The sequence below is a fragment of the Carettochelys insculpta genome, chromosome 5 (assembly GCF_033958435.1).
Source record: "Carettochelys insculpta isolate YL-2023 chromosome 5, ASM3395843v1, whole genome shotgun sequence".
NCBI classification, from domain to species: Eukaryota; Metazoa; Chordata; order Testudines; family Carettochelyidae; genus Carettochelys; species Carettochelys insculpta.
In genome coordinates, this window is record NC_134141.1 from 30,640,355 (window position 1) to 30,656,886 (window position 16,532).

Genomic DNA, 16,532 nt, shown 5'->3' on the forward strand with positions numbered 1-16,532 from the left:
TGGTGAGGCCACATCTGGAATATTGTGTCCAGTTTTGGGCCCCCCAGTACAAAAAGGATGTGGATTTGCTAGAGCAGGTTCAGCGAAGGGCAACAAAAATGATTAAGGGTCTGGAGCACAAGACCTATGAGGATAGGCTGAGGGATTTGGGCTTATTTAGTTCACAGAAGAGAAGACTTAGAGGTGATTTCATAGCAGCCTTCAACTTCCTGAAGGGGAGCTCTAAAAAGGAGGGTGAGAAACTGTTCTCAGTGGTGTCGGATGGCAGAACAAGGAGTAATGGTCTGAAGTTGAAGAGGAAGAGGTGTAGGTTAGATATTAGAAAAAACTACTTCACCAGGTGGGTGGTGAAGCATTGGAATGCGTTGCCTAGAGAGGTGGTGGATTCCCCTTCCCTTGAGGTTTTTAAGTCCCGGCTGGACAAGGTCCTGCTGGGATGACTTAGTGGGGGTTGATCCTGCTTGAAGCAGGGGGCTGGACTAGATGACCTCCTGAGGTCCCTTCCAACCCTGTGATTCTGTGATTTCCAGCCTCTGACAAACAGTGGCTAAGGACACCATTCCAATCCATCCTAGCCAACCCACCAAATCCAGTCCTTGCACTCATGGCAGGATGAAATATTAACTAGACCATCCCTCACACATTCTTGTTTAACCTGACCTTAAAACTCTCCAAAAATGCAGATTATACAGCCTTTCTGGGCACATTTTCCCACTGGTTAGGCAACTTGATAGTTAGGAAGCTTCTCCTAATGTCCAAATGCCCTTACTGCAATTTACACCTGCTGCTTCTGGTCTTAGCCTCAGAAGTTAAAGAAAACAATTTTTCTTCTTCTTCTCCCCATTACTCTTTTACGTACTTGAAAACTGTTATCATTTTCCCTATTTTAGTCTTTCCTTTCCAGACTAAACTACTCCAATATTTTCAGTCTTCCGTCTTTGGTCATTTAATCATTTTTATTGCTCATCCTTGGATTTTCCTTTCTAAGTAGAGTACACTTGAAACTCTGTACGCTAGGTGTCCCTGATCTGGGACCACTCACGGTTTGGATCCCAGCAGGGGAAAGAGAAAGCAGCTCAGTGAGTTGCCACTCCCCATCCCATAGTTAGGGGCAATGGCAGCACAGCAACATGCTTCTCCAGAGGCTTTTTCCTGCTGCTCCTATAGCGGCAGGCAAGTGCAGGGATGGGGGAGGAAGGCAGTGCCTGGAATGGCAGGGATGTGGAGATATGTGTGCCCAGGGAGTGGGGTGCCTGTTAAGTGCCCTAACACCACTCCCTCACGCCCAGACCCCGTACCTCTATCTCCCTCTCTCCCACCCAGACCTCACCTTAGTGCCCTACATCATCTGCAAAACTCCTCAGTCAGGCATACACTATTTCCCAGGGTTGCTGGATTCAAGAGGTTCAAGTGTACTTTGCATTTGTCTTTACTGAATTTAATCCTCTTTACTTCAGATAATAATACCCACCAAAGGACTTGCAACCCCTCCCAGTTTCAAAACAAACAAAACAAACTAACAGGGCTATCTCTCTGTCACCCTCCCAGTTTGGCATTGTCTGTACATTTTATAAGTGTATTCTCTATGACATTAGCTAATCTGAGGATTCAGGAGAATGAAGAGATAGCAGGAAGGTGATTTCTGGATTTAGGAGAAGTTGAAAAGGAAGTAGGGAGAACAACTCACAAAAAATGGATGGAAAAGAATTGACAGAGCAGCTGAGAAGGAGAATCCCACCAGAAGCAGCTGTCTTTGGATATGGGACACGAGGTGTTATTAATGGGCAGATAGTAATTTGTTTTAAGAGTTGGGGGGCATAGCTAAAGCTGGCTGGGAGGGCAAGTTTACTTAAGATATTCTTATCCAGATGAAGCTCAACTTCCAAGTTCCATTGCACTTCAGAGCCCTATGAGCAGCTGATCAGCAAGACATGAATTTTTATTGAATGAGTTCATCAATCCCAGCGAACACGAAGCTATACATCTCCTTTGTTTACCTCATGTTAGAAGAACTTCTTCAATAAAAATCTGAGAATTTTCACAAATGAAAATGTAAAAAAAAAAAAAAAACCAACAAGTCATGGAATGGTAGTGGAAACAGGGCGGTGTGAAGAAATCCAAATGGATCATCAGAGGGGCCAACTGGGCCAAAGTGACTGGGAGCCTGGCTCTGCGCCCCTGAAAGGGGTGGGACCAAAGACAGTCTGCCCTCAGTGCCATCTGGATGGCAGTGCTGTGCTTCCTGCCCCCCCAGAACTGTGCACAGCAGTGGAGCAGCCCTGGTGTGGTACTTCATCGGGCAGCTTTAAGACACCAGGCCCCCTTTGTCTTCCCACACCCCAGTTGGCCAGCCTGCTGAAACTGCTTGTGAACAGTAAAGTCACTTTCTTAGTTTTTTCAGACCTAGGAATACCTATAGGAGGCTTTGTTTGTTCTTAGGAAAAGTAACAGTAACTTACCCAGGCCATAATTTGTTACGTTTTTGCTAAAAATGCTCTCTCTCTCAGACTGGCTGAATGAATAGAATGACGCTAGGATACGACACCTTGGCCTTAATGTGTCAGCAGTTTGAGTCTATCTAGCTTGAACTGATAGATGGGAGTGCTACCATCTGTTCACTTCCTCAGGTAAAATTGGCCGGGGGTCTTAGTCCACTTCCCAGTCTACATCACAAAATTTCACTACACTAATTAATGCCCTTGTCACTACAAAAGAGAGACCACAAATCGGGTGGACATAGAGAAAGATCTTACTTGGCACCCCGTCTTGATAACGGGCTCAGGTGCTTCAGGGGCTCAGTGAGGAGGAAGCTTGACATCGCTACTGCTGCCCATGTTTAAATGTTGAATGCCTACCCTTCTTTGCCAGGATGTCAAGTAAAGACGTGGGCAGAAACACAGAATAGTATAAAGCTGCAGGACAGGCAGACACTGAAATCTGACAGCAGCTATACAAGACTGAAAAATAACCTGTGGTACTGGATGGAACTGCCTAAGGTAACATGTATTCCAGGTTCTTGTATTGATTTAAAGAATATATATATCCAAAAAGGCTATAGGCTGTCAAATTATACTGACATATAAGATTGAATGTAACATCTCTGCAATATGCTAAGGAAATGCTGGAGTATTAATTCCTGGACTGAGTACTTGAATACACATGTACCAAAAATTTGAATTGCTTTAGTGTTAGTTATTTATAAAAAACACAACATTCCCAGGGCAGGTCTTCCTACAAAGATACAACACTTCTGTATACATAGAACAGGAAACTATTGTGGAATCTGTTTGCAAACAATGATTTTTTGTGATGAACAATAAATTTCAGATTAAGAGCAGTGCACTACATTAAGAGAAAACCCAAATATTTTACTCAGCTAGAATTCTCACTGGCTTCAGGATCTGACCCATTGTCTGAATAGAGATTAAGCAAAACCTTACAGGTAGCAGACTGTCATCATGAAGGCAACTCAAAAAACCAAAGGGCCAGATGCTGGAGTGCAGGTGATCCACACACACATACAGGTTAAAGCTCACCTTTTCATCTCCTTGAGCTTCTGTACATGGATCAAGTTAGAACGGCCCTGAGGATACTTCTACTTTTGGGTCAAATCACTGTTTTGTTCACAGTGAAGTTCCAGTGGGTTCGCAGCTATAAGTAGTGACTATTTGCGGATGGAAACGAAAATATATCTGGGTGCACACTTTGTATACCATAGTCTCCAAATATCAAGAACACTATAGTTTCATACACTACAATAAAAATTCACTCCTACAGTTTGGTAACTGTGACCTTATATAGACACCCTGAGAGATTGTACAAATAAAATTTATATTTCTGATTCACTGAGGTTATATTTTCTCTTTATAGTAATGACATTATTTTTCAGAGTATTCCTTAGGCAGTTTTTAATAGGGTATCATGAAATGAAAAGCAACTGCGATTCTGTGCTGTATCAGTAAACGTTCAGTTACTGTTTAAAACATTTTTGTCCAAGTCATTGAAATGCATTGGATATTTATGTGTTCCAACCTTTCACATTAGCTTTAAAGCAATGCTAACTGGGAAAATAATTATGTAATAGGTCATACAAAAGCTCTTTATAAAATAAAATTCATAAATGCTGCTTTAAGCCTGTCCTCCTAAATACCACTAAAACGAATTGTGAACATGTACTGGCTTGTAAAGTGCATTTTTATTCTAGATAGTGTCATGCTTATTGGGATGCTTAAATTGAGATGCCTGGAGAAATAGGTGCGTTAAAAACTATTTGTCTTATTAGATTATCTGAGATTAGGTAAGAATAGTCATTTCTACAGTACCCACAATATCCTTGATGTATGACAGCTAGCTAGCTGGCTAGCAATGGCTTCTTCATTGCCAGTAAGGTCTACCATGGGAAGGCACACTAAAGGAGTTTTAAAGCATTGGCAACTGACATGATAGACTGTAAATGGAATGCTGTATCAGTGACAATTCAGAGTCCTGAATTCATGGATTGCTGATGGGACACTCCATACCCACTGTAAAGGAGTACTCATGGTCTGATGGTTCAGTGTACAAGACTAGAGAATCTTTATCCATGGATTTTTGACACAACTGACTATAATGGCTTTGAAGAAGCAGTTACATTTTATTGTGTTTAATAGATGCTATCAAAGTCCCTTCATCCATGAATTATTAAGAGAGTTCATTACTGTCTACTGTCTATTCATGTCTGCAGAGTTGTACTCCATTGATTCTTGACATGCTGGCCCATAAAGGGTTCCTCTGTTCCAGTTTCATTCCACCCTTACTACTACCCCTACCCCAGAATTCACAGATCATTGACAGGATAGAAAACAATGGCTTTGAGCTGTTACATGTTCATTCATGATTTAGGGCATTTGGGAATCTTTAATCTATGCAAAATTGACACAATGGACTGTAACTTCCCCTCTGAAGCTCCTATTGTACTTTTCTTGCCAACGTGACCCAGGAAGGAATCCCACAAGGATTCTGAAAGGAGGTTGGGAGCTCTTAACCAACAATGAATGGGAGTTCGTGCGTTCAGAATAGTCCAAGCATCGTATCGTTTGCACATGACTTGGTGCCTATACTGTTAAAGTGTGCATGACAAACTTCCTTATGAAAAGATATCTCCTTTGAGCAAGGTAGCTACCTCACCATATCAGTCATTTTAACAAAGGTACTTCTCCCATCATGACCGTAATGGCATGTAAAACTGAAGTAATCCAGGGGTAAAATTATCACACATGAGCCTAGAAGAGAGGAAACCTTGGACAATAGTAAGAATAGTACGAATGAGAACATTGAGACAATTACCTCATATTCTTGTGAGAACTTCAAATTGTCATTAGCTTTCAATCTTTCAATGTGATTTGCAAGTTCCAAAATGGGTATTGGAGGATGGCTAGCCATACCTGTGGAAAGAGAGAAGGAAAAGAGCATTTAAAATAAACCAAAAAGATTGCACAATTCCAAAATTTAGAGAATACAGAAGTTAGAATGGCTAGAAATATGCAAGTAGTAAAAATGTTGTATGTAAAAGGAAGCAGGCAGATAGTTTGGTTACTCAAAGCAGGACATGCTCTGGAGAGATGAACTTTGAAGCCAAATAAAAAAAAATGTCACCAAGCATATTCCCAAAGCTAACATTCCTAGTGTAAAAGAAAGTGTTATTGTGCTATGAGTCAATGAGGTTAGCTAGGCAGGGAAAAATGAGACAGTTAGACCTGATGTTGACTTCTGCTTTGAGTAATGACTCTTACTGTCATTTCAAACTCCTTCTCCTGCACTGTATGAAATGGAAATTGTGTTGAATTAAGTGATGAATGGTGAGCTGAGAAAATAGACACTGAAAGAGCCCTAAAGGGGAAAGAATAGTATTTTGACAGAAAACAAAGTGACTTATGCATAATCAAGGAAAACTAACTTGGAGAATGAAGGTTACCAGGGTAACCGGGGACACCTGAACCTGCAAAGGAAATGGTATAAAATAAAATAAAATAAAATAAATCCCAAATTAATTAATAAAATTAAAACAAATGTGAAATGGATAGCTCAGTAATTGTAGAGGACTAATAATGTTTCAAGGACTGAAGGAAGGACTACACATTCAGGAACACAATACGATAGCTTTAATATTTCATGAAGTTTAGAGATGACTGACATTCACATGCAACTATGGATGACAAGAGTAACATGCATCACTGCTTACAGAGAACAGTCACTGAAGACAAGATTGGACATCAGACAACTAGACCTTCAAAAATGTTTTCACTAGTAGCAGATTGTAGAGACAGGGGTTGTACAATTCACCTGGAAACACATATCTGGCTGCACTAGTACCTTAAAATGATCTTACCCCAAAACCCTCTTATCAACCCCCAAAAGTACCTACAATCTACTTCAGGTGTAAACATCTTTGTCTACTGATGAAGATACAGAATGAAAGAGAAAGTGAGAGATAGGGGGAAAAGATGGGGATATAGACAGGAAGGGAGGAAGGAAGAGAGGAGGGAAAAAGGCAGAAAGAGATGTGGGGCCAACTAGAACAGACTGCCAGCTGACGATTTGCCAGCCTACTCTTTGAGGCTATTTTTTTCCAATCAATTAGCTTAGATGACCGCTTCCCAAAAATGTCTACATTTATATCTTCATGTTTACTTCTACCAGGCCTAGAATAAAGTAACAAGCCTATCTGTTACAGGGAGAAACCACAGCTGGCTAGAAAATTTAATCTAGTGAACCCCAGGATCTGTTGAAATTACAAAAGAAAACAATGATGACTACAGGGGGCTCAAAGTGGAAGCCAAGTTGGACAATTCACTTTGCTTTGTCACCATGAATTTCTGGAATGTTCTGGTACATGTCTAACTTGCTCTAAATGACCATGGGACTATGATATAGTCACTTTAGAAAATGTATTTTAGTCACCAATTAATATACTTCATACATTGGAAGGACCAGGAGCACTGATCCTAATAATTTGAGCCTTGTACAGTACATAGAAAATGCTACATTCATGAAGTCAAATACTACCTGCACAGTGATTCTACCACTGTGAGGTTTTATGATCGACAGTATGACATACTACCAATCAATTGAACTAAGGGAAGTATCAAGGAATAATGAGGATTTCTTTTTTAAAGAAGTTACAGGTATTCCATTAGTAGCCAATCTACTATTTCTATTAATCTATTTATATTCGTTTTGGAGACGGTCATTTTCTCACTTGTCAAATTAAGGGCATTACGCTGATTTTTGAGAGGGTTGGTGACATTTTTCTAATAATTAAACTGATTTGATCCAGATCGAGCACCCCAATGAAAAGTATGGCAGTGAAAAGGCACAAGAAAACTCTAGACTTATCCAGAAATGGAGGTGGACTGATGGACATCTAAAACAGTGCTTGAACAAAGAAAATAATAGAGACAAAGATGTTTAGACCTTTTCGAGCGAATCGTGGGAGAGAGTTATTATCATATAAGGACTGAGTGGTAGTTTGGCTAGAGAGAGAGGACACAGAGCCAATCAGGGAGGCGTAGGGGACTGAATTACTGCTCAAAGCTGTAAAAAGTAAAGCCAATCGGAAATGGGAAACAAATTAGTAACAATAGTAGAAGGCCATTTTAATCAATCAATCAATCATACAGATGCACCCGTGTACACATCTGACATGCACAAAAACCACTGTCTGGAAACAGTAATCAGCAGAAAATATCCAGAGGTCCAAGCTCTCTACTGTAAATGTAAAGGATGTACAACTGAAGAAGATCAGTTGTCTTTGTTAATTAGCAAACCTATCCTTTTCAACAGAACGATGAAGCACAGTGGTGAGGGTATTTAGGCATTTTAAAGAGTCCGAAATTGTGGATAAATATTAGGCTATTTAACTAATCAGATCAAACTAATTCCTTTTTAATTGGTCTTATTTATAACCCTAAACCTCCTCAGAGAGGTACCTATTACAAATTCTAAAGTTGAGCATCTACTGCTATTTAAATTTCTCACCATACATTTCTACAGAGTGATTTTTTATAAACATTTGCTGGAGAGTGAAACTTGGCATAAAACTTTTCTAAGCAAGAAATGCACAGATAACTTTTAAAATTAATAGCTGTCTCATAGTTGAGCATAAACCCCTTCTGCCAGGACACATTTTATGATACTATAACTGAATAGTTAAAATTCCTTAACTAATATTTTACAGTCAGCATATAAAGTGAAGTAATTGCATTTGGTAGGGCTATTATTTTTAAAGACACAACAGATGCAACATTGCAGAGACAAATAATTACTTTTTTGAAAATTGTTTTTGCTATGTACTTCTTCCACGCATCCCTATTATACAGATGTGTCCTCTTGCTAATATTCAGCCACTGTTCTTAAAGAGATGTTAAGAAATATGCTACAGCTACATATTCAGGCCCCTAGTGCAAGCAAGAGGCTCCTACTGACTTCAATATGGGTTGTGTGTACCAAGGGCAGAACTTGACTCACAAACCACTACACAAAATGTAGCTGATCAGATTTTTTTATGTCTCTACAATACAGAATGCATACTTTTTGCCAACACACATTCATATCTTTCTGCATATGCTATGAACATGTATTAAAACTAATAGACAAAATGCAACTACATCTCAGCAGGCCTTCTGACATGCTCAGTAGGTCAAAAGGAATAACATGCCAATGACATGCTTTATCTTCCTTTTTTATTCAAATAAAAAATAACATTAAAATAACATTATAAAGATCTGACGCAAATCAATGAAGACAACAGCATGCAAAGTTACATCTGAATTTCCATCCATAACCATCCCGGTGGCTATGTACTGCAGAAGATTGCAAAACATGACTGATTTTACCCAGAAAAGGAGTGTTCCTCCCGCAAAGAATTGAACAAAAGTGTATGGTTCCAATAATATGTAGAAATACCTTCTCCTTGTCTTCTGGTAAATGTATTATTAATGTAGGAGTTATGGTATACTGTATGTGCTGCAATTCTTCAGTGTAATGGGGAGAGTAAGGGCAAAATTCACCACAATACAGAGGGCAGTAAAAAGACCTCTGCATCTGTCACTTAATCCATGGTTTAGTCCTTCCAGTGAAAGCATGATCCCACTGAAATTAATGGGGCTTTTGACCTTGACATCACTGGGCCCAGGATTTAACCCTTATGTAGACTCTATGCACTGGGATGAATTTTAATATAAGTGAAAAAGAAATACAAAGGAGCTTTTCATCTGTTGCTTTGCTGCTGGTATGCATTTGTGATACAGAAGATCAAGTTGTTTTTGTGGCTTTCATATCACTAGGGATCACACGTTTGGTTTGAAACTTGCTCAAGAGGTGAGTGAAGTTCCACTTTTACAAGCCCTTCATGAGTAACCAATAAAAATAACATGGAAAACTTAGCAGTTATAACATACAGCAGTTGCTTTTAAAAACAGATGTATCAGAAATCTGACTTTTTCCACACATAAACCTTTGTTAAATTAATTATGACAAGCCAACAAACTAATAACCTGTCATCATTAAAGACACATTTATCACATTTATTGAACTATGTATAATCCTATAGAAAAACAACCATGCTGAGATATTTTCATCAACAGAGGAATTGATAACAATGACACTTTTTCTTGTAAAAAAACTTGTAAAAACATGAATGTAAAACTTTTGTGCAGAATGTGCAACAGATTAAAACCCCAGTACAGATCTGGGGTCAATGGGAGTTTGAGTTCTATGAGAACTTCAGGAACTGACACTTAGGATGTCTGATACTGGAATTACTATTATTCTTTGTTAACAGTTACTACAGTAAAAATAAATTTGAGGGAGTAGGTTCAGGTTCTGTCTAATTAACCACAATAGCTGTTTCAAAGTAAGATATTCCACAATATCTCCTTGTGTGCGCAATCTTCTTTGGAATAAAATAAATCCTACTCCAGACTAATCAGGGTATGTCGTAAGTAGGGCAATGATTTTGGAATTAAAATGACTTTTATTCTGGAAAACAGTATACATGTGGGAGCTAGCCTCCTCAATTTCCCCAAGCGGACAAGCCTGTATTCTCTCAGTGTTGACACACATCTCATGAATCTGAATAGGAATTGCATGTATGCAATGAGAGGATGACTGTTCTTCTAGCTTGCAAGTCAGATGTATAAATCCAAACACCAACTTTTCTCCTTGTGTTTAATTTACTACTTTCCAGCCTTTTCCAGTGGACCAGGGACAAGTGCAACGCAACTTCCTTACATACCTCTCCCCACAAGCATATAGTGAAGAATTACTTGTGTAAATATATCTTGGAATTCTAAACTGTTATAATTTTTCTTTATATTCCTAGAATTTCAAGCATCTTTTTATTTAATGAATGTGCTATAATGAGATAATTGTTTAATTGGTGTTCAATTACACACATTACTTACAACTGTGACACATTTTGTACTTAAATGATTTGTCAGGAATAAATCAATCCTGTTCCTCTGTTGACAAGCAGATTGGAGCCTGTTCCTTAGTCTTGGGTCTCAGAAAATTTCAAAAAATTTCAAATCTGACACTGCATTTTATATAAGTCGGAGCTTCTCCTTCGTGTAGATTTAACTCAATGAGGTCTTTTGGGTAGATGTAATTCTTTTCCTTCCCTCACCCCCAAACACTCTTTGTCAACTCAACTCAGTGACTTTTAAAACTTGCTTGCAGGGTTATAATTTCAACGCCATATTTTCAACAAACTTGCTATAGAATAGCAAGAGATCTCCTTGATGTGTGCCCCTTCACCTTTAGAAAGTGAGATGATTTATAAGATGAAATCCCTTATGCTGTTGGGAGATTGAGCATTTTCATATTGACTCAAAGAAAACTTGGCACAGATGTGACCTACTTCCTCGCATATGAGCCTATCTAAAAAATGTACATCTGTATGGGAAGCACGTGAGACTGGATCTTCTTGGATGTGGAAGTGTGGACTTTTCGCTTATGTTAACATACAGTGCCAAATTTATCTATGGTGTAGCTACACTTTTTGCAATGGAGTGAAACCAGAGATGAATATGAGTCTCTGTGTTCAGAATAAAATGAGAGTTATCTTCATAACACAATTCTTTACTTGTAAAACATGAAGGAAAGTGATAGGAAAGTGAAAAATATATTGTTCTGGCAGTTCTGAATTTAGATTCATGTGGTGTCTTCATATGGTGTTAATATTTCCATCACCAGTTGAACTTGATCATTAATAAAATAAGAAAGACCAGATGACAAAATAGAAGATGAAATCCATGTAGTTTCTTTCAGATGGCTATATTAAGCCAAATATATTAAAGGAGGTTTTACCCATAGAGCATGCTACTCAAATGCATTTTAATCCAATAGGATTAAACATTGAAATCCACATCCGACTTGATCCTCCACCCATCTTTGACAAAATAAATTCAGGGTTTACAGTTATTATTATTATTATTATTATTATACTTCAGAAAACTGTGTCTTGGATATCTGACAAGTGGCTGTTTTTGTGTTTTTCAAACATTCAAAGCATTTGCCACTCATTACCTTTTATCAAGGTTTATCTTCATTGTGAATACAGGGGATTCCAGTATACACTCCATTATCATTCCCCAATGGAAATACATCTACTTAATTTCTATTTTAACAGGCATGTGTTTGCCCCTTAAACACTGGGGATTTTTAATGATGCCCTGACTCACGTTGTCTAATTTAGTTTTGATCTCTGCCCCCCATTAGTAACCATATTACACAAGAGATTGGTGAGCTAACCATTTTGATTTAAGTTCAAATTGTCTCTTCAATTGCTCAATGTTATGAGATCATTAGGAAACAAAATGACCACTTTTGATGGTACACTTTCAATGCCAGAGATTTTGTATTCATCTGTGTATGGAAAGTACCCAACACACTTTGAGCACTGCAGCAACCTAAACAAATGAATATCCTCTTTGCATCATCTGAAAACAAACTCTTCTCAAGACCTTGAGTTTTATTGTCCCCGTGCAGGCTACCTGCTAAAACCTATTCAACTCTGTGTCATTTCATACAATTGTTGGTAACTGTGTTCTGAAAGTATAAAATTATATAGTGCAGACAAGACCTTTGTATGAAGGAGACTGTAAGTGTTTCAACAAAACATACACAACACAATCCTCCACACTGTACTGCACATTTATTATCAGGGAAAAATGTGTCAGAAAAATATGTGATTCCTAAGAACATATGGCCTCTTTTTATTTAATCTTGCTGGTTTTGTGTTTGAGCAGAATTTATAAGTGTGTTAGTGGGTTTCTAGCATGTGCCACACCACCTACACTTCTACAGTTCTATTACTTATGCTAGCTAGATTAAAGCTAGCACAAGTCCGCCTTCCTATGCTATAACTGCACTTTCACTTGCAGTGTAGACATATTTTTCTGTTCAACATACAGCTCCATTAAAGTCAATGGGAAGTCAGCTAGAGCTTATGTTTACACATGGGAATAGTGCCGCTGACTTCTATAGGGTCAGGATCTCACTATTGAAATGTGTTAGCCATACCTTCTAACATGCTTTCAAATCCTGTTTAGGAGAAACCACTGGGGGCAGAAATTGTCCCTTTTGTTAATTGTTTGTGTCATGTTCATCACAATGGGCTCCTGAACCTTGATGATACAATAATAATGATAATAATAACAACAATACTTTTGTGTTACAAAAAGGGTTTATTTCCAAGGGACTAATAATATCAGGGAATTGCAGCTTCACAGCCAAGTTCACTAAAAATTGATTATCCCACACTAACAGCTGTTGCAAAGAAATATTTAAATTCAGTCATCTCAAGTTCTTTCCAGAGCAATGTGATAAAACTAGAGTGTCTACAAGAGGTAATATACAGAATTACATTCTAATGTTGTGAAGCTCAAACAGTCTCTTCCCCTATTTTAGAAAGTGATGAAAAATATACATGTAAGGGCAAGGCTACACATTTAAACACAGAAAAGAAAAGAAAAGAAAAGGAAACTGTCTGCAGTAATCATAAATTATCCAGAGTGCCTATTATCCCTAAATATTGGCAATTTCTTTTAGAAATATATGTCAGTAGGTCTGTAAGAACCATAATTACTACTTTTTCTGATTGTTGTGCATTTGTACACAAAATCTCACATGTGCATTAAATTTTTGAACACGTTACAGGTAATGGATAAATCACAAAGCTTTAATAAGTAATAGGTCAGACTTTAGTTTGCTCTTTTGAAATAAATTGTTTCTCTGCGTCTGTTGTGTGGTTTAATAAATTAATAAGAATCTCCATTTAATTTCCTGATTTGATGCCTTTAAATGCATAAAAGTGGATTAACATTGTGGTTATATAGGTCCTTCAAAAGTTATCAGAGAAGATCAAGATGTGTTGCAGCAAAGAGCTTAATAAACATAGGATATTCTTGGTCAGGGAGTTCACTAGTAGCTGCAGAGGGCACAACTCTTTGGCTGCATCTACACTAGCATGTTCTTTCAGAAAATCCAGCCCTTTTTTGAAAGAACATGCACAGTGTCCTCATACAAAATGCACTCTCTCAATCCAAAATCAAAAGAACGTGTCTCTTCTTCTGAAAGCCCTCTTACATTCCTGGATCAGGAAGCACCCTTCTTTTGAAAGTTTTTATTTTTTTTACAAAAAACAGCACATGTAGATGTTCTGCGGGCCCTTTTTTGGATAAAGCAGTCCTCATGGCACCAGATTTTCAATCCCGCCCATCCTTTTGAAAGCATGGGGGCTGTGCGGATGCTGTCTATCAAAAGAGAGGCTTGATTTTTCGATCCACTTTTTTGTGTGTGGACATGCAGTTTCGAAAGAAGTTTTTTTGGAAGACATCTTCCAGAAGAACTTCTTTCAAAAGATCATGGTCATGTAGCCTTTGGCCAGCAGCAGTATGGAAATGGGTGGCTGCCATCAAAAGGGGGCAGATTTCACTGGCAGAACCATATTTTCACTGCTTTTATTTTTCTGCCAGCAGCAGCCTCTGCTGGCAAGTAAATATGCAAGTGAGCAGTCATTCACATACTGCTGCTGGCAGTTTGGATCAGTGTAACCATAGCCTCTGTGTTACATACACATATGGAGCTATACATATCTCATAGTGCTGGAAGGGACCTTGATAGGTCATTGAGTCCAGTCCCCTGACCTTTCAGCAGGACCAAGAGCCATCCCTTGAAGATTTTTTTTAAATCTATTTTTTTAATCAATTTGCCCTTGATCCCTAAATGGCCTCCTTAAGGACTGAACTCACAAACCTGGGTTTTTAAGGCCAATGCTCAAACCACTGAGCTCTTCCTCCCTCTTGAGCTGTGTTTTTGTCCTCCAACCACAGAAATTATAATATTAGAACTGATATTTGTACATTATTATGGGTGAATCAGGAAAATTTTAAAAGCAATTAATCAGGACAGTTTGGGCCCTGCACAGGTTGGACCTCGCAGTGGGGTGTGTGTCTGTCTGTTTAAGGCTTGAGATCTGCCACCATCTTTTTTCTACAAAAAAAGCACTGCCTATGTGAAAAATTGTCTTCCCCTTTTCTGTTGCTATGTGAAAGACACACATGGAAACAAGCAATCTAACTAAAGTGGAAAGTGGGAATATTTGTATAAAAAGTAGGGTCAAATGCACACAGTTAATAAATAGAAGGAAATCATTTCTGAGCCCCCAGTCTTTTTGTTGTTACTTTTCAGAAGAGCATGTAAATCATTTCTAGGATGAAAATGTGTTTAAGTTGATACAGTCTCTGTTGGAGGAATTACTTTTCTCAAACTCAGGAAGTCAGAAGAAATTATTTACAAAACCATTAGTGAAAAATACACTGCAAAATCTCATCATTAATCAATATAGAGAATTTTGGTAAAAGACAGAGAATTCAACATTTAACAAGTCAGTTCTCTAGTAGCACTTTTGTTCAATGCAATAGTGTTTGAAACCTTGAAGGGTCACAGAGTTAAAAATGGGGGATTTTGGTGGCTTACCTGGAGTTTGAAAATTAAGGCGTCGCAGCTCCACTGGATCTGTGGGATGATGAGAAGGAATTTCCTTGCTGTTGGGTATGCTGCTTTTTCTAGAGTCGGACTCAGCCCTCTTCCTGCGGTGATAAAGTAAACACACACACAAATTAGCACTTAAGTGCTAACTACATAAATAGCCTGGCCTATTTGATAACACTTCTTAAAAATGTTCACTATTCAAAGCATAAGATAAAAAAATTGGGTGTATTAGATGGTTAAGTCAGCTGCAATTCACACTGTTAAAAGTAATGTAAACATGAAAACATTTGGTGGGAAAATTTCATTCCGCAGCAGCCTGATCCTCTAGTTCATCTTTCAAGGCACTACAATAATTAACTGTTATGGACTATAAATGTGAAACTTCAGGAAATCCACTTTATCTTAAAAGCTAGCTACCTACCAATTTATTAAGTTTATTTGTTTACATCTTCAAGATGTCATTTTCAGTAACATCTGGAGATGCTATATTTGCACTCTGCATGTTTTAATATACACAGTTCTGCACTGTTTTACTTATGGAGAGCTTTTACTCATTAGGTACCTTCAAGGTTACAGATAACAATATATCAGAATCCTGGTCTTTTCACTTTCTAAGAAGTAAGAACTCAATTTTCAATATTTTAACTCTTTAACAGGGGAAGTCCCAGAACACCCATGGTCCTGATCTCTTCTGCAGCCACAGGGCCCACATTCAATTTAAATGTTTCTGGTCAAATAGGGGCAGGATTTTCAAGATGTGGCTAAAGAAGTTAGGCACCTGACTGTCATTGATGCTCAATGGAATTTTGATGCTTTAAAAAAAACACTCAATAAATGCAATGGGTATAACAGACAGAAAAGATCCTGTAAGTCCCCTTTGCCTGAGAAATGTGGCATCTTTATGCTTTCTAGCTCTCATTGGTCGCCTGCCAGAATGGGCTCCTATTTTCTTAGTCTCATTTTCTGAAATCAGCCAAGGAGAAATGCCTTGGCTCCCAGAGTACTGATTGCTTTGCATTTTCAGTCAGTATTTTTTAGAATGAAGATGGCAAAAGGCCAAATTTCAAGAAAGAGAGGTAAGCGGGTGTGTGAGAGTTATTATACCTAGACCTCTCTCAAGTGTCTTGCATTTTATTTGACGTCACACTCGGACTGTTTTCCTGATTAGGTTTTGCAGTAATGGTGCTAAATCCTTTATGAACCTGCTCTGCTCTCTCTTACAACAGTCTAAATTCATCTCTTCTCTGTCCATGTATTACAGGCCTGATTAGGACTGTGGTGCTAGATGATGAGAGACAGAAGAGTGATGAGGTAGGAGGGAATCTTATCAGTTTTAGCTGTGGACTATGGTTAGCTCTAGTGTCGATGACAGTGCACAATTTCTTTTATTTGTGGTTTATGTTGACAGATCCACAACTTATCCAGCAAGATAAAATTTCCAAAGATTTAATTTCCCCTCCAGTTGCCTTTATATGCTGTGCAAATTGGCTACGTCTACA

The 16,532-nt window shown here is 38.3% G+C and overlaps 1 protein-coding gene across 5 annotated transcripts in view; it reads right to left on the minus strand.

Moving 5' to 3' along the window:
- The window catches only part of PTPRD (protein tyrosine phosphatase receptor type D), a 495,679-nt gene that overhangs the window by 89,083 nt on the left and 390,064 nt on the right, over positions 1-16,532 (minus strand). For all 5 annotated transcript variants that reach the window (XM_074994889.1, XM_074994887.1, XM_074994886.1 and 2 more), the window contains 2 exons: positions 15,019-15,131; positions 5,326-5,423 (listed from right to left, as the gene is read on the minus strand). In XM_074994889.1, the coding sequence (XP_074850990.1) occupies positions 5,326-5,423; positions 15,019-15,131 (211 nt within the window). The remainder of the gene's footprint in view (positions 1-5,325; positions 5,424-15,018; positions 15,132-16,532) is intronic.